The 24,452-nt window shown below is 41.2% G+C and overlaps 1 protein-coding gene across 7 annotated transcripts in view; it reads left to right on the plus strand.

The window, feature by feature from the left end:
• Window positions 1–24,452, plus strand: part of LOC139388422 (netrin-G2-like) — a 166,035-nt gene that overhangs the window by 15,086 nt on the left and 126,497 nt on the right. For all 7 annotated transcript variants that reach the window (XR_011629286.1, XM_071135072.1, XM_071135071.1 and 4 more), the window contains exon 3: window positions 12,471–13,114. Coding sequence is in view for 6 of the 7 variants with exons in the window: in XM_071135072.1 (XP_070991173.1) it covers window positions 12,471–13,114 (644 nt within the window). In the remaining variant the exon portion in view is untranslated. The remainder of the gene's footprint in view (window positions 1–12,470; window positions 13,115–24,452) is intronic.

Genomic DNA, 24,452 nt, shown 5'->3' on the forward strand with positions numbered 1-24,452 from the left:
TCTTGGATCCTTGGATGGTGTACAATATTGGGAACATAGCCGAGGGTTCGTAAGTTAAGATTTCCGGTCTTTAGCCATGGGATACTTATAGCAAAAAGATAGCAGGATATCATGTGTCCCTTGAAATATGTCCCCAAAGCTGATAAAGTTGGTTGAGTATTATTTTATTAGTACTTAGGCTGAGTTTCATAAATGGAACATAGGCTAGTGTTAAATTTTCCTACAGCTATGGTAGCCATAGGCTCAATCTCCCCCTAGTTTTTGAATGTCCCTCAAACAGAGCAACTAGTGGTAAGGAGAGATAAGTAAACCTGGGGATTGGGACATCACTGTCTCATTTGCACACAGCAGAAGCTGCCAAAGGATAGCCTATTACACAATGCAGACCTGGCTGCTGGTAATCTGGGCACACTGTCCTGTGGTGGAGCAGCCACCAGATGACCCAACCCTCATCACCCCTCTCCTCTCTCGTCACCTCTCCTCTCTTCCAGTTCTGGGATTTGTCTCTCATCTTTTGGCCTGCTTTTCACAGCTGCATGCATGTGCACGTACAGCACCAGGCAAAAGTTTGGAGACCTACTCATTCGAGGATTTTTCTTTATTTTTACTATTTTCTACATTGTAGAAAAATAGTAAAGACATCAAAACTGTGAAATAACACATGGAATCATGTAGTAACCACAAAAAGTGTTAAACAAATCAAAATATATATTTTAGATTCTTCAAAGTAGCCACCCTTTGCCTTGATGACAGCTTTGCACACTCTTGGCATTCTCTCAACCAGCTTCACCTGGAATGCTTTTCCAATAGTCTTGAAAGAGTTTCAAATAGCCCTTAATCAGCATGGTTGGTGTTGGGTCATTGACCTGTTGAAAACAAATGATAGTCCCACTAAGCGCAAACCATATCACTGCAGAATGCTGTGATAGCCATGCTGGTTAAGTGTGCCTTGAATAAAAAAATAAAAATCACAGACAGTGTCACCAGCAAAGCACCCCCACATCATCACACCTCCTCCTTCCTGCTTCACGGTGGGAACCACACATGCAGAGATCTTTCGTTCAACTACTCTGCATCTCACAAAGACATGGCGGTTGGAACCAAAAAAAGACCACATTTCCACCGGTCTAATGTCCATTGCTCGTGTTTCTTGGCCCAAGCAAGTCTCTTCTTATTATTGGTGTTCTTTAGTAGTGGTTTCTTTGCACTAATTTGACTATGAAGGCCTGATTCACACAGTCTCCTTTGAACACTTGATGTTGAGATGTGCCTGTTACTTGAACTCTGTGAAGCCATTATTTGTGCTGAATTTTCTGAGGCTGGTAACTATAATGAATTTATCCTCTGCAGTAGAGGTAACTCTGGGTCTTCCTTTCCTGTGGCGGTCCTCATTAGAGCCAATTTCGGCATAGCGCATGATGGTTTTTGAAACTTCTTGAAAGTTTCCGTATTGACTGACCTTCATGTCTTAAAGTAATGATGGACTGTTGTTTCTCTTTGCTTATTTGAGCTGGTCTTGCCATAATATGGACTTGGTCTTTTACCAAATAGGGCAATCTTCTGTATACCATCCCTAACTCGTCACAACACAACTGTTTGTCTCAAACGCATTAAGAAGGAAAGAAATTCCGCAAATGAATTTTAACAAGGCACACCTGTTAATTGAAATGCATTCCAGGGGACTACTTCATGAAGCTGGTTGAGAAAATGCCAAAGTGTGTGCAAAGCTGTCAAGGCAAAGGGTGGCTACTTTGAGGAATCTAAAATCCAAAATATATTTGGATTTTTTAAACACTTTTTTTGGTTACTACATGATTCCATATGTGCTATTTCATAGTTTTGATGTCTTCACTATTATTTTACAATGTAGAAAATAGTAAAATATAAAGAACAACCCTTGAATGAGTAGGTGTGTTCAAACTTTTGACTGGTACTATATAGACGAATGCATGTACACACAGATGCATAGATGCAGATTCATGCATTCATATGCACACACACACACACCACCCACTCCTCTGTCACTGGGACTCCTCAGGGAAACTGAGCCTGTAATTAACCAAAAGGGTTAGCAAAATAACGCAGACACACACTCTCTGTCTCACAAATCAGCACACACACACATGCAATACACACCGATACCCGCACGTGCACACACACACACACACACACACACACACACGCACACACGCACACACACACATTTCATCACTCATCCTACTACATCTCAATACTACTCCCACTGTCTCTCACACTCACCAGCATCACACTCACCAGCAAGTAACACCAATAACAGACACACACATGTTTCTGTACAGGACAATCACATTTCCCAACAGGGCAAGGGAGACAGAGAGTCCTCCAGTGACCTAAACTCACATCTTTGAACAAAAACAACATAATGCAAGAAAGCAATATCCCCATGTCTGTCCCACTGTGTGTTTTTTTATTTTTATGGGAGGCTCATTTCATTTGATGATTGTTCTAAACACTACATTGTGTTCTTCGGCTGTCATGGTCTTTATTCCCCTTGCTGGCAATACCTGGAAAGTACTATAACGAGAGAGAGCGAGAGAGAGAGTTACAAAAATAGTTACAGAACATCCCTCTTGTTGGTGTAGAGTCCTACTACTTTTTAGATAAACAGCCAAATTGCATTGATATTGTGAGTGATTATTTTTGAATTGAATATATGAATGTTTGGTACGTAGTTCTCCAGTGTTGGGATGTCTCTTAACTTGTTATAATGTTTCCTCTCTCATCAAGATGGATGTGCCCACCTATACTGAGTGTACAAACATTAGTAACATCTAGAGTAGATGACATAGACTGACCAGGTGAATCCAGGTGAAAGCTATAATCCCTTATTGGTGTCACTTGTTAAATTCCCTTCAATCAGTGTAGATGAAGGGGAGGAGGTTAAAGAAGGATTTATAAGCCTTGAGACAGTTGAGACATGGATTTTGTATGTATACCATTCAGAGGGGGAAGGGGCAAGGCAAAATATGTCAGTGCCTTTGAACGGGGTATGGTAGTAGGTGCCAGTCGCACCAGTTTGAGTGTGTCAAGAACTGCACTGCTGCTGGCTTTTTCACACTAAACAATTTCCTGTGTGTATCAAGAACACTTTAAAAAATAAAGGAGAGCCGCACACACTAGGAGCTCAGATGCAAAAAAATATGTATGTCCAACAGACAAGCTGTCTTCATCAGGGTATAATGACAAACACTGTGGGGTGACTCATTTATATAGTGTCAAAATACACACAGATGTCTAATCGTGGCCGGGTGTTGCCTGATATCATTGGTTAATTGTCATATTAAAAGAGCATGCAAAAAACGCAACATATCAAGAATGTTCTACCAGCCTGGAAACAGCTGTTGGAAGCATTAGAGTCAACATGGCATCCCTGTGGAACGCTTTCGACACCTTGTAGAGTCTATGACCCAAAGAATTGAGGCTGTTCTAAAGGCTAAAGGTGGTGCAACTCAATGTTGTTCCTAATGTTTTGTACCCTCAGTGTATAAATTCTCCAAATTACATATCAAAATGTCTCAGCGTATCATACTTAGGTTTTAGTCTTTTTAGGCCATGAATGCTAAGTGTTGGTATCCACATCTAGGTCCCTCAGGTGTAGGGATCGAGGGCTCAAGCAAGCTTCTGTTCTGATTGGGACGTGTCATATTGAATCATAAAACACTCTATACTTTTTGGACCATGGTTATTGAGTGTTCTGAGTAAGACATATGTACCTAAGGAATGAGCAAGCTTCTGTTCTGATTGGGACTTGTCCCGCCCAAAACAAGAACCCACTTATCACCATGGCCCGCTGCATGTAGACACGGCGAAAGAGTTCCATCGCGCTGGTCGTCACAGTGACAGGATCCCAGCGAGGATAATTGCTGGAGGGACTTAGCGGTGCCGGCCACCTGCCGTAGCAGTTGGCCAGGATCTCTCTGTGTGTGTGCATGTGTGTGTACACACTGCTGGGCCGGAGAAGAGGAGAGAGCAGCAGGATAAGGAGAGAGGGGGTAAGGAAAGAGGGCATGAGAGGGGGAGGGTTGAAACAAATACACTCGCAACCCTCCCATACAAAATGAAATACATCCCGTCCCTGATTATCTGAGAGACAGAGAGGACAGACAATCAGGTCATGTGCAGCTTTCAGTGAATCATTTAGCGCATCACAGCTCAGTCCCTCAAACTCAACACACGCACCAGATCCAGATGTACAGTGGCGTCTGACATTTTTGTCACCCTTGATAAAGATGAGCAAAAAATTATATAAAATTAATAATATAAATACTGCTCTGTATTGTATGCTCATTTTTTGGTGGGAAATTATATTATTATATACTAATGCAATTGCTCAGAGAAAGCGATTTTGTTTAATTAGTCATATTTTCTTCTCAAAGATACCTTTCAATACCTCACCTTGCATGTGAGCCTTTTTCCAAAATATTTTATGATATTGGAGAACACATTTGGAGGGATCTAAAGCTTTGTTCACACTGCAGGCCTTAATGCTCAAATCAGTTTTGTTTTTCAAATCTGTTTTGGAATGCTGACTGTCCAAACAGCAAGTTACAAGTGACCAGATTTATTGTGTTCAGACAGCAGTCATTTGATGACATGACTACGCTAGTTGCCATAGTAACAACGGGTGTGAGTGGTGTAGGTTGATTGGTGGTGGTTCTTGTGTTTCCCATCACTCAGAAGCTAAGGTGACAACAATGCCTGCCATGGACGTTTCCCAGTTACTTTGATTGTTCAAAATCATAGTGTTAGAACACTTTTAAAGCCTCAAAGGATATGATGATCCAACTATCGAAACACCAGTCAACTAGCTAGCTAACTAGCTAGCTTACTAGATCATTCAGTAATTTATTTGTGAACAATTAGCAAGATGGTTAGCTACCACATGTCCTTGTCAAACTGTCAACACTAGCTATGCCAAATAACAGTCTAGAAACCACTTGAGGAAAAATACATCAGATTTGACCGTTCAGACACAAGTAGCATCTTTCCAGATCCTTGACATCCTTGACAAAATCAACATTTTGCAATGGCCATCTTTCTCCGGGAACACTATTGAATAGCTGTGGTTGAATTGAAGTGGGCCGTCCATAAGCACAGACCATTGATCTCAAGGATCTGGAAAAATGCTGTATGGAGGAATGGTCTAAGATCCCTCCCAATGTGTTCTTGTACAACATAAAACATTTTAGAAAAATGTTCTGTGCCGTTCAGTGCTGGGGGCTAACGTGTTATGTAATCAGATTACTTTTGAGTAAGCGAGGAAAGAAGTGCGTCCTTTTTTCAAATTGCGTAATATTATTACAGATATTTTGGCAAACGACTTGTGCATTACTTTCACAATCATATCTTTACTGAGCACGTGTTTCCATAATCCAATTTGTTTCCTCATTTAGTTTTCGAGCGAGCAGAGAAAGGCTGTTTGGAGAAATGTCATGACAGCTGCTGTCCGTAGAAATGTATAGAGGGTGCACCTCTGATCTTTGCCATTGATCGCTTCCGTGGTAACAAAGCCCACAGAGGGCTTTCCCGTTTAGTGGCAAGTGTGCCCTTGATAAATCTCCAGGGGTCCGTGTACGTGTGGTCTATAACCAGAATTGTCGGCTCGATAGAAAGATGTTGAATGAAAAGATAGGAAACCTGTACAGATGTTTGGCTGACATTATATATGACGAATTAAGCAGCCCTTATGATAGTGTAACAGATGTTGATCGTACTCTCCTTGCGTTGTGTTTTGTCCAAATAAATCACCCCAGCCAGTGGTCCCAGTTGAACTTTATTGTCTGTTTTTAATAGGAAACAGCACGTTAGTTGTGCAGGGCTTAATGATGTTGATGGCAATCGATGGTAAAATCTGTAGCATGAAAACAACTGTGTTAGCAGTGAGCTTATGTGGCCATTACATCGGTGCATGCTAGCTAACACACTTATATACAGAAATCATATACCAAAGCACATCCCCTCAATCCCTAACAGGCACCATATACCCACACATGTATAAATCAGCAATGTACAGCAAACTTGTACACATTGTAAAATAGTATTCAGAACGTGACCTACCACTTGCATCACATTTTCATACTGGGGAGACCTGATGTTCGCGAGCGGGGCCAATAACAACACGCCTTATCGGAATTGAACCAACCAATAAGATTGCTTGAACATGAAATACACCTTTCTTTAGAGGCAAGTGGAAACATAATCAACCCTGTTACAATAGCACAGCACAGGAAAACAGCGCTACATATGAAAGGAGAAAATAGTTATCAAGCTTGACAGTCAAACAAACAGTGCAATCTTTTTTTTTCTTTCATAAAGGTAACGCAAAGTAACATAAAAAGTATTATAAACTGGGTGGTTCAAGCCCTGAATGCTGATTGGCTGACAGCTGTAGTATATCAGACCATATACCACGGGTATGACAACATTTTATTTTTACTGCTCTAATTACGTTGGTAACCAGTTTATAATAGCAATAAGGCACCTTGGGGGTTTGTAGTATGTGGCCAATATACCACAGCTAAGGGCTGTGTCAAGGCACTTAACAGGTGACATCAATAAGGGATCGTAGCTTTCACCTGGTCAGTCTATGTCATGGAAAGTCCAGGTGCCCTTAATGTTTAGTACACTTAGGTATGTACTTGTTCAACAATATCTCGTTCTCTGAGTAATTGTATTAGTATAAAATAATATAATTTTCTAAATGTTTTGGGCAATATAGCTCAGTATTTGTATTATTTATTTGATACAGTCTTTTTTGCTCACCTTTATCAAGGGTGCCAAGTGACCTCACTGTACATGCAAAACACCCAATCCAGAAACACTATAATATATTTGCGTCATTCTTTATACAGACCTTCCGTCACTCTGTCCTACGTATTGCTGCTATACATTACCGGTATGTCAATCAAATTCAATCACATGTATTTATAAATATACAGAAACCCAGCCTAAAACCCCAAACAGCAAGCAATGCAGATGTAGAAGCATAGTGGCTAAGAAAAACTCCCCATAAAGGCAGGAACCTCGGTAGAAACCTAGAGGTCCTCTTCTGGCTGTGCCAGGTGAAGATTAGAAGAGTACATGGCAATTAAGACCAGATTGTTCTTCAAGATGTTCAAACATTTATAGATGACCAGCAGTGCCAAATAATAATCTGTGTTTGTAGAGGGTGCAACAGGTCAGTACCTCAGAGCAAATGTCAGTTGGCTTTTCATAGCCGAGCATTCAGAGGTTGAGACAGCAGGTGTGGTAGAGAGAGAGTCGAAAACAGCAGGTCTGGGAAAAGGTAGCACATCCGGTGAACAGGTCAGGGTTGCATAGCCACAGGCAGAACAGTTGAAACTGGAGAAGGATCACGACCAGATGGACTGGGGACAGCCTGGAGTCATCAGGCCAGGTAGTCCTGAGGCATGGTCCTAGGGCTCAGGTCCTCCAGGAGGGGAGAGAGAATTAGTGGGCGCATACTTAAATTCACACAGGACACCAGATAAGACAGGAGACTTACACCAGAAATAACAGACTGACCCTAGCCCTCCAGCACATAGACTATTGAAGCATAGATACTGGAGGCTGAGTCGGGGGGGTCGGGGGACACTGTGGCCCTGTCCGAAAATACCCCCAGACGGGACATCCGGACAGGGCAAACCAGGCAGGATCTAACCCCACTCACTTTGCCAAAGCACAGCACCCACACCAATAGAGGGATATCAACAGACCACCAACTTACTACCCTAAGACAATGCTAAGTATAGCCTATGAAGATCTCCTCCACCGCACGAGCCCGAGGGGGTGCAAAACGGGACAGGAAGATCACGTCAGTGACACAACCCACTCAAGTGACGCAACCCTCCTAGGGACGGCATGGAAGAGCACTAGTAAGCCAGTGACCCAGCCCCGTAATAGGGTCAGAGGCAGAGCATCCCAGTGGAGAGAGGGGAGCCAGGCAGAGACAGCAAGGGCGGTTTGTCGCTCCAGTGCCTTGCCGTTCACATTCACACCCCTGGGACAGACTACACTCAATCATAGGACCTTACTGAAGAGTTGGATAGCCAGACCATTCCATAAAATTTGAGCTCTATTGGAGAAAGTCCTGCCTCCAGCTGTTTTCTTAGGAATTCTAGAGACAATAAGGAGGCCTGCGTCTTGTGACCATAGTGGACGTGTAGGTATGTACGGCAGGACCAAATTGGAGAGATAGGTAGGAGCAAGCCCATGTAATGCTTTGTAGGTTAGCAGTAAAACCTTAAAATCAGCCCTTGCCTTAACAGGAAGCCAGTGTAGAGAGGCTAGCACTGGAGTAATATGATCAGTTCTAGTCAGGATTCTAGCAACTGTGTTAAGCTTCTAAGTTTATTTAGTGCTTTATCCGGCTAGCTGGAGAGTAGAGGATTGCGGTAGTCTAATCTAGAAGTGTCAAAAGCATGGATTTGTTTTTCGGCATCATTTTTGGCAAAAAGTTTAGGATTTTTGCAATGTTATGAAGATGGAAAAAAGTTGTCCTTAAAATATTCTTGATATGTTCGTCAAAAGATATATCTATCTATAACCTATATGTTCTTGTGCATCTGGGACAGTGTCTGTACAGTCTAACGGTGGTCGTTTCCTTACGGCATGTCACTAATACTCGTTGTGTCTGAAGCAGGAGTGAAGGTTGGACAAATATTTGTACCTTTTTTTTGGCCCAGGACTAGATCCTGGTAACTTTCTGAAAATTCCCAGCTTTTCCACAAATCCTGGTTGGAGGATTCCGAATGTCCTGCTTATTCCCTGCTGATTCTAGGAATCTTCCAACTGGGATTCCTGGAAATCCTGGAAATGTAGTAATAGTTACGGAGAGGAAACAAGCATGCCACCTCTCCCCAGTGAGAGTGGGAGGTTCTCATCTAATGTTGTTGTTGGGAGAGAAAACCCAGTCGTTTCAATATTAAGTCATAGCCGCCCACACTGCAATATCTTCTATAGCAGGGCTGTTCAATTCCGAGCTTCAAAATCTGTAGTACTGCTGGCGTTTCATTCTTCCCCTCTTAACAGGGATTGATGACTTGAACACAGCAGGGTAGTGTGCAGTAGGGCACACCGAAGCAAAACATTTTTCAACCTCTGTTTCAAAACATTATATCTCTACTGAACACAGCCTCGAGTGGAATCTTTGGCCAATCAGTAAACAGGTTTCCATCCAATCTTTTATGCCCGTAAAGGCCTGATGGAAGCAGATCATTTGTTGGTAAACTTTCCAAATATCGACAAAACAAAATACTCTAGATAAGGTGGTATCTTTTTGTTTCTGTTAAAATTTAGAGAAATGGCGCTTTTATGCGCAAATATTGATATACGTGTGCATTAAGAAAGTATTCATACCCCTTTACTAATTACACATTTTGTTTTTAGACTGAATTCAAAATGGATTAAACATGTTTTTTAACCCATTTACACACAATACCCCATAATGACAAAGTGAAAACATGTTTTTAGACATTTTTGCGAATTTATTGAAAATGAAATACAGAAATATCTCATTTACATAAGTATTCCCCCCTAGTCAATACTTTGTAGAAGCACCTTTGGCTGTGATTACAGCTGTAAGTCTTTCTGGGTAAATCTCTTAAGAGCTTTCCACACCTGGATTATGCAACAATTGCCCATTATTATTTTCAAAATTCCTCAAGCTTTGTCAAATTGATTGTTGATCATTGCTAGACAACTATTTTCAGGTCTTGCCTGTGACTCTGCCACTCAGGAGCACCCACATCTACTGTGTTTTAGGTTATTTTCCTGGTGAAAGGTGAAAATATCTCCCAGTGTCTGATGGAAAGCAGACTGAACAATGTTTTCCTCTAGGACTTTGGCTGTGCTTAGCACTATTCTATTTTTTTTTTATCCTGAAAAACACCCCAGTCTACCAATAGGTGCCCTTCTTTGCGAGGCATTGGAAAGCCTGGTCTTTGTGTTGAATATGTGTTTGAAATTCACTGCTCAACTGAAGGACCTTACAGATAATTGCACGTGTGGAGTACAGAGACAAGGTAGTCATTCAAAAATCATGTTAAAAACACTTTTATTGCACACATAGTGAGTCCATGCAACTTATCATGTGACCTGTTAATCAGATTTTTACTCCTGAATTTATTTAGGCTTGCCATAACAAAAGGGTTGAATACTTATTGACTCAATACATTTCAGATTTTCATTTTTATTAATTTGTAAAAGAAAATTGAAGAAACATATTTCCACTTTGACATTATGGGATATTGTGGGTAGGCCAGTGGCACAAAATCTCAATTTGATCTGTTTAAAATTCAGGCCGTAACACAAAAAAATGTGTAAAAAGTCAAGGGGTGTGAATACGTTCTGAAGGCACTGTAATAACCATCATATCGATGTAAACTTGGAGTTGTTGGAGAGTTTCCAGTCATCTGATGATTCTCAGTACCGATACTGTTCTCTTTGAAGTAGAAAGAATAATCGATATACGTTTAAATATTAGACATGTGTAAGCAGAATGAAGGCTGAGCCCATGTGAGTGTACAAAGCTGGATCAACATCGAGTCAACTATTAGACATGTAAAAAACAGAACCTAAGCAGAATCTGTGTGGATGAGGCAAGGTAGACCAACACTGGTCGGGGCCATATCTGATCTTGTGAAGGTTACTGGACATGCACATGGGTTAATCATACATAGACAACATCGGCCTGAACTTGTGAAGACATTTGGACAGGAACATGAGATAATCCGTGATAGGCACCAATAGGAGTGTGCATGTCACGCCACAAATAGAATCTATGCCCCAATGTCTGAGTCAATAAGAGAATGGAAACTAAGTAAGACAACAAGATTCATAAAGTGGAGTGACGATGTAAGGGTGTCAGGGTAAGACTGTATGAAAGCCAAATACTAAGAATGAAGAGTCCGGCTCTGTTACTTTGTTACAAGTTCCGGTATCTGTGAAATATTTTGATTCCACAATTCCACAACAGAGTCATGAGATGACATGTTGTATGGGTCTCCCGCTACGACTCGGGAAAGAAAGCATGCAGTTTATTAGGCTACAGATGAAATAAGTTACGATGAACTTCACATGGGTGGTGAAAGTGTAAGGTGAGAAGCTTGATGCTCTTTTCCAATAAATATCGAGGGTTTTATTCTGGTGACATGATGATCGATGATGCTTGGCTGCCGTATTTACAACTTAAAATAATCTCGCTCTTATGTCCATAATAATCTAAACTGTATCTGTAAACTGTTAGCTAGAGCACACGTGCCAAAACCAGACTGGGCACAGAACTATCAGTAAAGTTGAATTTGTATTTGTATTTTTTAACATGGGAATTTAAATGCAAAATAATTTTTATGTGCGCTACGTCATCACGCAGAGACTTTTATCCTGAGGCTAGGATCTGAGTACCCCACTCAAGCAGGCGGCAGGTAGCCTGGTGGGTAGGAGCATTGGCCCAGTAACCAAAAGCTTGCTGGATCAAATCCCTGAGCCAACAAGGTAAAAATCTGTCATTCTGGCAGTAAGCAAGGCAGTTAAGGAGAGGAGTTAGGTTAAATGTACAAGACACATTTCAGTTGAATGCATTCAGTTGTACAACTGACTAGGTATCCCCTTTTCCTTTCTTCTGAGAAGTTTCTCTTACCCTCGCACCACTAGATTTTGCATATGCTTGTTTTTTTCTCTAAGCTCAGTGTCATCATAAATCAGATGATTTATAAACTCAGCCTGCACAGAACTGTAAACTTTATTTTGTTATTAGTGTGGGTTTGACTGACTGGTTAGTTTTTTGTACAGGCACAGTTCACCAACTTGATTAAGCATGAAATCATTTACTTTTCACTTTTTTAAATGTAATATTAAATGTTTCGGTTTAAGTTTTAGGATGAATGCCAGGAGCATGAAAGTAGGTACAGGAATTTCTTCTTTTGCATCATATAGTCCAGGATTTTGCATTTTTTACGATATTTGTGGACGAAAATGCTTGATTTTCCTGCGTAAGTTCTGACATTTTGCCAATATATTAACCAATATGTTGGTTAAGAGGGGTTTAGGGTAACGGGACCATGTGACTGTCTGCCAGTAGGTGATTTTGTCAAATCTCTTGTGAAAATTAGCTAACGAGGGAAAAGGATTGTTGATGTGAGGCTCGATTGAACCATATTATGCAGTAAAGTGCAGTGATTGGTTGAAATTGCAAGCCCTCTATGTACTGCGGTGATGATAATATTGTGATGATTTGACTGTTTTATGCTGAAATAGTTGTGATTGGTCAAATTTGCGGGGAAATGTTGATTTTGCTAAAGAAAATTGTGATTGCAGAATCCTGAAGGGACTGATGATAGACTATATTCCATTTCACCTAAGACTTGAGAATCATTTAGTGCATCCATTTACTGTCTTTCCACTGACTCGTTTGTGTTCTTTTGACTCTGCAGGAGAACCCGTACCTGTGCAGTGACGAGTGTGACGCCTCCAACCCGGACCTGGCCCACCCTCCTCAGCTGATGCAGGACCGCGAGCACACCGGTCGCATCACCTACTGGCAGACAGTCACATGGGCCCGTTATCCAGAACCCCTCTTGGCTAACATCTCCCTAGCCTGGAACAAGAGCCTGGAGCTGACGGACGACATCGCCATTACCTTTGAGTACGGCCGCCCCACCTTAATGGTGCTGGACAAGTCCATGGACCACGGCCGCACCTGGCAGCCCTACCAGTTCTACGCTGACGATTGTCTCGAGTCCTTTAACATGGCACCAAAGCGTGTCCCCGACCTATCGCCTGCAAATATTACCCTTGTCATCTGCACCGAGCAGTTCTCACGCTGGGTGGGATCGAAGAACGATAAGAACGTAAAGTTCGAGGTTCGGGAGCGTTTCGCAGTGTTCGCCGGGCCTAGGTTGCTCAACATGGACAGCTTGTACACCCGTATGGAGAGTATGAAGGGCCTGAGGGAATTCTTTACCTTCACTAACCTCAGGCTGAGGCTGCTCAAACCGGCCCTGGGGGGAACCTACATGCAGAGGGACAACCTGCTCAAGTACTTTTACGCAATCTCCAACATCGAGGTGCCCGCAAGGTAAGATTGAGTTACTGTTAAATGCGATAGAGAACAGCGTCATGTTCAGTACGGTGGAGACGTTGAAACAGAGTGAAACGGGGACGTTCTACCTGAACTTGTCCATTTTCTGAGGCTAATGTTCTGCTACGTTCTACTACGGTTTGCTCTCTACTGAGCAGGACCAAGGTGTTTTATAGAGAGAAGTGTTGGCTGCTGGGTAAATGAGTTTACTTCAAGGTTCAGACACTGAAAATAGGTCAAACACCTGAAAACGCTACTCTTATTGTTAGTTTAGAAAGCTATAATTAAATCACTGTTACATTCATACCCACTTTCACACTCCCCAACATACATAACCACACTAATCATAGGTCCTTTACACTGATCCTCTGTTACTCCCTGTGCATGAATCCTAGTACTGTCGCTGTCATTGGTCTACTAAGGCGTGATGATGAACGACGCTAACACATGGCCTCGGTGGTCTTAACATAAACCTGTGTCCACATCTACTGTGGCGCTGTGGGGCCGGGCAGGAACTGGGAACCTCTTACACGGCAACTTTGTGACAGGGAGAGATGGCTTTCGCTGTTGCACCGCCTGCTTAGCATCAACAAGCCATTTCTCCCTCCTCTCAAAATTATTATTCCAATCAAAATGGCAGGGGTGACATTTGAATGGTATTTAACAGCCATATTGGAATGGAGGGAGGAGGGGAGGAGAAGAGAAGGGGGGTGGAGGTGTGTAGTGTTAAAAGTGAGAAATGTGTGAGTGAGGGATTGTGTTGAAGAAGTGTTGGTTGACAGAGGTGATGAGAGAAGAAGAGGAGTATAGGGGTGTTTGAGGTCTTGAGTGGATGCTGACACAGCACTCCAGCCCCCCAGGTAGCTCTGCCACCCCCCGGCCTGTGGTTAGAAGCAGGAGCAGGCCTGGAGGTATTGATCACAGACACTTTTCATGCTTAGCATGGAGATCCAGAGGGAAAAGCTGAGCGAGCGATAGAAAGAAAGGTGTAAAGAGGGGAGGGATATGCAATTTCACATGGTTGGGCATGGAGTTTTTCCTGACCAGAAATAGCCTAGATGTAGAGCCTAGAGTATCCTGGTTACTTTCTGGTCACTTGGTCAGGAATAACTCCTGACCCTATCTCCCAAACCCAACAACCCTGACCAAGCCCCTTTGCCCAATACTTAACTTACCAATGTTGTGCAATTTCCCCTAATCAAATACATCAGTTGTTTTGTGATTTCTCACTAGAGCAATAGCTACTGAACAACCGCATTGACTAAGTTGCTTTGCATAAAAGCGTCTGCTAGTTAAATGTCCATATAATATTGTAATTTCCTTACCTACAGAACATACCTCATCTCTCAGTCTCTCCCTTTACATCCGGATCGAGCAAAGAAGCTATAACACAATACTGACTATGCTGCTGCGTCCGGTAACAAGGGGGACCCAAATAGCCCCCATAGAAATGACTGACGCCTGATGTCTTCCTCCATCCCCACCCACACCCCCAGTAACATAATCACTGATCAATGCTGTTATTCTGGGATTGAATGGAGGGAGGGAAGGAGGGAGGGAATATTGGGTGATGGGGGTTGGTCGGTCAATGGGCCGGTGGGGGGGGTCTCCGGACACTACTGTATAATCGGAGGTGTCTGATGATTACCGTTGGATATTGATTTCCGAAGGCCAGGCGATTAGTCAATGTTCCCTCGGGACAATAGGGCTGAGCCATCTCATCTGGCACGGAACATATTTGGATTTCCAAACTGCTCGGGAGAACATTTTAATAATGAATATTTACCCCCGTTGCGGATGCACCGCTGGGACCGCTCGCGCTAAAATTGGTTTTATATTATAAAAGAAGACCAAATGGCGTGCTTCCTAGTCCAGGTCGCCGCAGTAATGACATAGGGTGGTGATATCGACAGTGAAGGGCTCGTGTGGCCTGAAGGGCTCGTGTGGCCCCTGCACTCCCCACTCCTGGCCCCTTCAGCAGCAGCTCAGTGACTGGACACTAAACAGGGAAAGGTAATAATCAGTAATTTAACTCAATGAGGTGAGAGAAAGCAATGGGTAATCCTAACCCGATAGGCCATTAAGGGCCGATGCAGGAGAGGAGGAGAGGTTGTGTGTGTGTGTGTGTGGGGGGGTTGTTAGATCTGTGTATGTGCCGGATGTTTGGAATCATTTAGCAACCTGGATGGGAGACAAGGTTGTTGGAGATCATACAGGGTAGAGGACAGTACAGGGATGGAGGGATGAAGAGGAGGGGAACAGAGGATAGAGAAGGGGACAAGGAGAATGACAGAATAGAGAGATGGAGGGATGATGAAGAGGTGGACTGTGAAGAGAGATTAGGGGGGTGAAATTGGAGAGAGGGTTAGCAAGGTGGTGGAGGGACAGAGGGGTTGGGATATTTGGATAGATTGATTCTGATTGACCCATTTCCCCTCAAGGATTGACCCATTTCCCCTCAAGGATTGACCCATTTCCCCTCAAGGGTTGAAGAACTGTCTGTTTATGTATTTTTCTGTTCTTCACTTATTATAGGTCTATATTCCTCAAGAGATTAAATCATTTCTATACTACTCAGGTACTGTACATACACCTTGCTTGGTCATACTGTATTGATCAGGCCCTATAAAAACGGTGCTATCTCACTGTATAACCGGAACTCTGACTCTCTCTCTCCCCTCTTCATCTCCCCATCTGTCACTGGCTATCCAGAGCTATGGAGTGGGGAGGGGGGCGCTGCTACCAACGACCATTCTAAACCATTCTAGAATGTATAATGTATTAGGATTAGGACTCTGCACAGACGTGGATTGGGCCTTTCTAATGGAATAGGCAGCAGGTCGTTGAGTGAGTCTGTATAATGGAATCGATGTTCCGGCTTAGAGCCATACAGGAAGAATAGAAAGAGCCACCTAAGTGGATTATAGGCCCAAGACAGAAAGCCCTGCTGTGGCCAGAGACGGATGAGGATGAGGGCAATGAGGGTGAAGACCTACATTTGTCTCCCTGGTAATCTGACAGAAAGCATAAGGCAGGGTGGCAGGCTATAGGCGGCATCAAGACGTCTGTTAAAAGGCACACAGAGGGTGACTTTTTCCTGTCACAAAGACACCTGCGCTGTGAGCTAATGCATAGTGTAAACAAAATTATATCTGCAGCGTGATTTATGTTGTAGCATTTCTTTTTATCAATTACAATGAGGAGAAACTTAAATTTAAGCGCAGATTTACGGAGCATTTACACTATACAAGCAGCACTTGCCCAGCCACGCTAGCATCGCTCTCATGTGGGTGCCAGCAAGCAAGCAAGCTAGTGCTACGTATCAACAGCCATTGTCAGACAATCCAGTAGGGGTTGGAAGCTATTGTGAGCATCAATTGGTCATTTACGTCATGATATTGCAGAGTATTTTTTTACAATGTTCAGCTTTCCCCAACTTTAGTGCAAGTTTAGCTTTCCCGCCTATGCTCGCATCGCTCAACGGTTCCCCCGACCACTTTGCTTCTCTCACTTTCCTTTAATTGAAAGTGAATGGCTTCCGATATTTCACCACGCGATGCCCCTTCCTAATTTAATTCGCCAATTACTTAAAGCGCGGTACACGCGCCACAAGCACTGCAATCGCGAGGTATAGTATTCTACCATTATTTTGAATGTTGCAGTGCGTTAGTTCACAGCGCAGCTGTTTAACTTATTGGTGACAGGGGGGCAGTATTAAGTAGCTTGGATGAATAAGGTACCCAGAGTAAACTTCCTGCTACTCTGTCCCAGATGCTAATATATGCATATTATTAGTAGTGGATAGAAAAAACTCTGACGTTTCTAAAACTGTTTGAATGATGTCTGTGAGTATAACAGAACTCATATGGAAGGCGAAAACCTGAGAAAAATCCAACCAGGAAGTGGGAAATCTGAGGCTTGTAGTTTTTTAAACTCAGCTCCTATTGTAGATACAGTGGGATATTGGTTATGTTGCACTTCCTAAGGCTTCCACTAGATGTCAACAGTCTTTAGAACTTTGTTTGAGGATTCTACTGTGAAGGGGGGAAGAATGAGTCAAGTGTCTGGCAGATTGCCACAGGCTCTGAGGCAAGGTCCGGAGAGAGTTAGCTCTCATTCCATTGCTTTTCTACAGACATAGGAATTCTCCAATTGGAACATTATTGAAGTTTTATTATAAAACATCCTAAAGATTGATTCTATACTTAGTTTGACATGTTTCTACGTGCTGTAACGGAACTTTTTAAACTTTTCGTCCGACGTTCGGCGCGACCTGAACGTGCTTTTGGATTTGTTTACCAAACGCCCTAACAAAAGAAGCTATTTGGACATAAATAATGGACATTATCGAACAAAACAAACATTTATTGTTGAACTGCGATTCCTGGGAGTACATTCTGATGAAGATCATCAAAGGTAAGTGAATATTTATAATGTTATTTACGACTAATGTTGACTACCCTGGTTCTCTAGTAAATCGGTACAAATTTTCATCCTATGTTCAAGAAGGGCCCTTTCCCCTTTATTCAGATTACACCGGCCCGCTTTCGATTGTTTGAAAAGGAAATCATCTCCAAAATATCTTTCTTTTTTAAACAAGCCTTAGAAAGTTGGTTGCAATTTCAGTGTAATCCACCTGAAAAGACAGAACAAATAATACAACAAATATTGTGGTTAAATTCAAATATACTATTTGATTAAAAAAACTATTTTTTGAAGAAATAAAAAAAAAGGTATAATTTTAGTGAAATATCATAAATAGGACTAGTGGTGTTATGTCACACATGCAGCTAACACAGACATATGGAAATGTCTGCTCTACCCAAAATTACAACCAATTAATTGCAGCATTACCACAAAAATGGAAAGAGGCAAGTAGAAGGGGAAAAAAGTAAGGAACTTGTATGTCGGCCCTGTATTAAAGAACATAAATGGTTAAAGAAAAGTGTGATAAATAAAAACATATACCAATTTCATTTATGGACCAAAAAACTGACAGCTGTGCCATATAAATTTTCGATGTACCCATTCCATGGCACATGGTTTATGAATTGATACGTAAAACAATGCCGGATGCAAAACTTTGAATTTTTCAATTTAAATTACTATACAATATTCTTGCAACTAATAGAATGTTATATATATACAATCTTCCCAGCTCTGCATATTTTGCTGTGAGGAGGCATTAGTTCATTTATTTTGGTACTGTCCATATGTAGCTCGTTTTTGGTCACGGAAGAATTAAGAATTGCAACATTTGCCTAGAACTAATGCTGCAGATAGTAATACTGGGTGATTTGAAAAGCCATTGTCAATCAATCAATCAATAATATAATAATTATTTTAGCAAAAATGTTTATTTTTAATTTACAATCTATAGAAGCTATGAGAATAGAAAGGTTCAATTCGTTTGTGAAGCATCATAGCACAGTTGAAAAATATATGGCAAATAGAAATCCAAAATGGATGATGTTGAGAGACAGATGGGAGGGGTTGAATGGAGCTGAAGGGTGGGACTAAAAACAAGATAACCAATGTAAAACATACGGGGTCTGTAAAATGTATATATGTTCAGAACTTTTGGGAAATAGCACAGTTACAAATATAAATCAAACTGGATGGACATCAGAAATAGAGGAAGGACTAAAAACAAACAAAAAATAAATATTGTAAAATAGACTGTGTCTGTAAAATGTGTATAAGATGTATAAATTGAAGGTAAAAGCCAAAGTGTTTATTAGTTTACTCCAATTGGGGGATTGGCGGAAGGGATTGCGGGGAATAATAATAAAGGTATTTTCTTTTAAAAAGTATGTATGTCTATATACTGTAGGTATGTGTATGTATATATGTGTAAATGTATGCATGCATGTACGGATATATACAGTATATATTTACCCCCAAAATATATGGGGGATTGGAAATGATGCAGACAATTACATTGATGGAACCAATATTCTTTCCTCAATATTAAGCTGATCCACCCCTAAAAAAAATATGGCAGATATCTTTTTGGCTGCTTTGTTGTCTGAAAGCTGTACTTAGATTATGGCATGGTTTGCTTTTTTTCTGTAGAGTTTAAAAAAAAAAATATGACACAGCGGTTGCATTAAGTATATCTCTAAGAAGTACATCTCTAATTCCATGTATAACAGTTTTATTTTCATCAACATTTATAATGAGTATTTCTGTAAATAGATGTGGCTCTCTGCACAGTCACCGCATATTTTAGAACTACTGAACTACTGTAACGCGCCAATGTAAAATGAGATTTTTTTATATTAATATGCACTTTATCGAACAAAACATACATGTATTGTGTAACATGAAGTCCTATGAGTGTCATCTGATGAAGATCATCAAAGGTTAGTGATTAATTTAACTCTATTTGTGCTTTTTGAGACTCCTCTATCTGGCTGGAAAAATGTCTGTGTTATTCTGTGAGTTGGTGGTGACCTAACATAATCGTTTGTGGTGCTTTCGCTGTAAAGCATTTTTGAAATCAGACACTGTGGCTGCATTAACGAGAATTTTATCTTTAAAATGGTGTAAAATACTTGTATGCTTGAGGAATTGTAATTATGAGATTTTTGTTGTTTTGAATATGGCGGCCTGCACTTTCACTGACTGTTGGCGAGGTGGGACGCTACCGTCCCACATATCCCAGAGAGATTAAGCAAAATGAAAATGTTGCCCAAAGACTTTCTTAGTTGTGCTTGAACAGGCCCATTCCCAAGTTGAGGGAACAACTCTTCTTTTAATTAATTTTTTCTTTACTTTCTCAACATGTTGGAGACACCTCAAACTCATCTCAAACTACCTCAAACCAAGTGATCATACGATGTTAATGCTAATGAATCGGAGTAGTGTTTTTCAGATGAACATGTTGTATCGTGCTTGTTTGGCATGTTTGTCTCTTGGCCATGTGTATCTCCCTTTGATACCTGGGCCCCCTGCTGAGTGAGATAATGTGCTGAGAGCTCTTGGCTCCCTCAGTCTCCTTCTACCCAGCTGTTTGTGCTGGTAGGGCGGAAACGGGTGGAGCTAGGCTTCTGCAAGTTTGTGGGAGTGTGGGGTGGTAGCGCTGAGGGTTGTAACAGGTGCGGCTACGCCTGGGGTACTACAAGTTTAGGGGACGGGGGGGTAGGGATGGAATGGGTGAGGCTACTGCAGGTTTGGAGGACTGGGGAGTGGGGGGGTGAGACCTTCCTTGATTTGAGGGATATTTCTTGTTTTATTTATTTTATTTTTTACAATTTGCATTTGTTTATGCCGATCTAAAATAAGACATACATCTGTAGTGCTTTAGGCTAGAAACAAGCTGTAAAATGCCAGAGGAAGATGCAACATTCAGAAGCTAAGCTACAACCTTCTAAAGTTGAAAAGTCTAAGTAATTGGGCTTTGCTTGGGAAGAAATCTTATACAATGTGTGACTCTGTCGCTATCAATTGATCAAATCACTTTCTGTAATATAGAATGTGTAATTAAATTGAGCGTTCATATGAACTAAGGGCTGTTCGGGTGGGAGGAGAGGGGGGGGCTTAACATTACCTTCATGGCTCAAAGACACAGTACATCTGGGTATTGCAGATAGGACTGTATTTGTTTAACAGGCAAGGTCTGTGTAAACTTTGTGTGATAGGAAGTTATGTGTGACATTCAAGAGCTCTGTGTGAGATACATATGTGGGTGACAGATAAGACTGTGTGACAGGTAGGTTTGTATATATTATGTGAAAATGACAGGTTGTTAGTCCCAAGTAGTGAGTAATTTTGGTTCTCAAAGCTCGGTCTACTTTACCTCCTGTGGAGAATTAAGGATTGCTGCTTGCTAGCCCTTTGTTGTTTCTCTGTTTCACAGCACTCTTTTTTAGGACTTGATTATCGATGTTATTGGAACTTTGTCTTTGGAAACTGCCACACTGACTGGGTTTTGAATTATGCCAAAGTTTTCTTTGGTGTCCTTTACCTTGTGAAGGTGATGGGAGAGGAGGTAGAAACCCATATAGGGAGGGAGGGAGGGAGGGGGGATGATAGATGTTGAGATGATGAACCTCCAGTATAGAAACATGGTACTGGGCTGTGTGATTTTGTGTTGAATTATGGTGTGTGTGTGTGTGTGTGTGTGTGTGAAGCTCTGTAAGTGTCATCCAACACACAGCTGCCTACATGGTGAGGGAGTAGCATTCCACCTCCAAAACTGATAATGAGGTTATACGTGACTGCAGTTCCACCAAAAATATGTTAAGATCTCAGGTAATAAATTGAAGTTAACACAATGATTTCTGGATATCTGATCTCATATCATAACACTTTTTAAAAATGTTCTGTTGATATATTTTTAGCATTTCCATCCAACTGGTAAATGCAAACATACTGTATCTTACGTGTGAGAAGTGTCTTGGAAAGATACATTCTACACATGCATTAATGCAGATAAGGTGGGACCATTCTAGCCAATGAGAGGGCAGATACGAGTGTGAACCACAGACACAACTCCGATATAAAGTGTGTTTTTTTCCAAAGTTGCCGAAATTCCACACGTCTCCATTTATATCAGTGCATTCCTAACAACCTAACCATTACGAAACGTCATCTTGATCAAATAAACCTCACGTAGCAAATTAGCAACAACAAAAAATATGTTGACCAAATTCGAAAGGTCATTGAACTCTGTACAATGTCCCTCACTTCATGGTTTTATTTTTGTGGACAGATTTTGTGTAGACCCACGGCCGACCCACTCATTAGACAGGAATAGGGCTGACAGTTTAACAAGTGCGGCATTTTCTGAGCTAAACTGACCAAGACGCACCTCCAACAACAACACATAAAACCTCAGACAAGTCTGCCTAAAAACAATGACAATTTCTCTCAACCAGTGGCATATGGGCGTTTTAGGTGAGCGCTGATGCTGAACATTGATAGCACTGCCCACTTTGTCAAAGGCAGGGGGGCAAAATATTTTGTTTGTGCATTCCAAGCGCGCCTCTCCAGGGTCCTGTTGGAGAGACACATCTCTGCGGCGCTCCACCAACGTTCCTTCAAAAACATAATCTATCATAAATCATGTAGCAGATACAGGATATGGTGGAAAGAATTTTTTTGTAGCCTACAGGCTGGAGATAAAATGTATGAGAAGGACACTTTTTACATCATGCAGCCGGTCAAATAGCCTAACCTAAATGGCGCTCGATCAAATATAAAATGCGCTGTCATGTTAACAAAAAACATATCCTAAAAAGAGGACAGGTCCAAGTAAAATTGACAATATGGAATGGACAATTATTCCATATTGTCATGGTCATGGTTTTAAATGTACCTCAGTAAGCATGGACTGATGCTGATGCCTTTTGGATGTCTTTTGGTGCAGTTCCGGACCATCCATGGACTTTGGTTTTTGGTCTGGACCAAATCTGAACCAATACTAGACGTCTATGTTTGGTTCCGATTCGGTGCAGTCCAGACCCGGATTGATTTCAACGTCCACAGACATAGATTTTTTGGTCCGGGCCAGACCAAATCTGATCCTATCATAGGCTTTCGATGTTTGGTTCAGATTTTGTCCTGTCTTGATTTGGCCCAAACATAGAAATCTATAAATTACTTATTTTCAACTTTCCTTCAGAACCAAAAATGTACCTGATTTCAATGTCCGGAAAATACGTATTTTTTTACGTCTAGAAAATATGTCTTTTAGACATCTTTTCAACTTAATTTTGCTCACTGGGACTATTCTAGTTTTGCAGGGGGTGGCATTTTTTGGTCTTGCCTATGGTGGCAGAAGGGCAAGGATTGGCCCTGAGTAAACCCTGTGGCTTTCCACGCCCCTTATATGTTACCTCAGGCAAGCTCCTCCCCTCAGAGGTTAACTTCCAGCTAGAGAGACGGCTTTCTCTCAGAAAACAGATCGCTCTTTAAATCATTCATGAGAGGGCTCTTCGGGAAAAGAAAGACATGCAGAAAGGAGAGGAGAGAAAGGGCAACAAAGCGGCAATGAGGTGTCATTCTTCCTCTCATATGCAGTGATTTATGACACAGAGGTTGTAACTGATTTGATAATCACTGGTTATTTCCCCTCCAAGGCAGGAGAAAGTAAGAAGTCAGCGGTTTTTTTATTTTTATGTTTGTTTTTTTGTTTCACTGGTGTGCTTTCTTCTTTCTTCTCCTCTTTCAGTGAATCTTGCTTTACGCACACACTTTCACACACGCACCCCCCTTCTTTCATTAATATCCTTTTAAATTCACAAACACATTACATAATTATCCTCTCTTCCTTGTGGTACCCTATGGAGTCAATTTGTTCAAAAGAAAAAATTACGTAAAATATTTTTTTTATTGTAAGTGAAAGTGATGCACATTGAAACAAAAATATATATATATACATTACCAGTCAAACGTTGACACGCTACTCATTCAAGGGTTTTTCTTTATTTTGACTATTTTCTATATTGTAGAATATCACTGAAGACATCAAATCTATGAAATAACACATATTGAATCATGTAGTAACCAAAAGAGTGTTAAACAAATCAAAATATATTTTAGATTCTTCAAAGCAGCCACCCTTTGCCTTGATGACAGCTTTGCACACTCTCGGCATTCTCGAGCCCTTGGAGTCCCGAGCACCGAGTTTGGGAAACGGAGCATTATGCGGTATTGTTTGTAGGCTATTGACAAAATAATCTCAATTTAATCCATTTTAAATTCAGACTGTAAAACAACAATGTGGAAAAAGTCAAGTGGTGTCAATAGTTTCTGAAGGCTCTGTATGTAAAACAGTCTGTACACTTTATTCAGGTGAACAGTGTTCAATGACTATGCAATTAGAGCAATCTCTAAGGTGTAGGGTACAGGTCGACCAATTAGGATTTTTCAACGCCGATACCAATACCGATTATTGGAGAATCAAAAAAAGCTGACAGTTTTTATAGATATATTTGTAATAATGACAATTAAAACTACTGAATGAACACATCAATTTAGCCTCAAATAAATAATGAAACATGTTCAATTTGGTTTAAATAATGCAAAAACAAAGTGTTGGAGAAGAAAGTAAAAGTGCAATATGTGCCATGTTAAAAAGCTAACGTTAAAGTTCCTTGCTCAGAACATGAGAACATATGAAAGCTGGTGGTTTCTTTTAACAGGAGTCTTCAATATTTCCAGGTAAGAAGTTTTAGGTTGTATTTATTATAGGAATTATAGGACTATTTCTCTCAATACCATTTGTATTTCGTATACCTTTCACTATTGGATGTTCTTATAGGCACTATAGTATTGACAGCCTAATCTCTGGAGTTGATAGGCTTGAAGTCATAAACAGCGCAATGCT

The sequence above is a fragment of the Oncorhynchus clarkii genome, chromosome 29, assembly GCF_045791955.1.
Source record: "Oncorhynchus clarkii lewisi isolate Uvic-CL-2024 chromosome 29, UVic_Ocla_1.0, whole genome shotgun sequence".
In the NCBI taxonomy this organism is placed as follows: domain Eukaryota; kingdom Metazoa; phylum Chordata; class Actinopteri; order Salmoniformes; family Salmonidae; genus Oncorhynchus; species Oncorhynchus clarkii.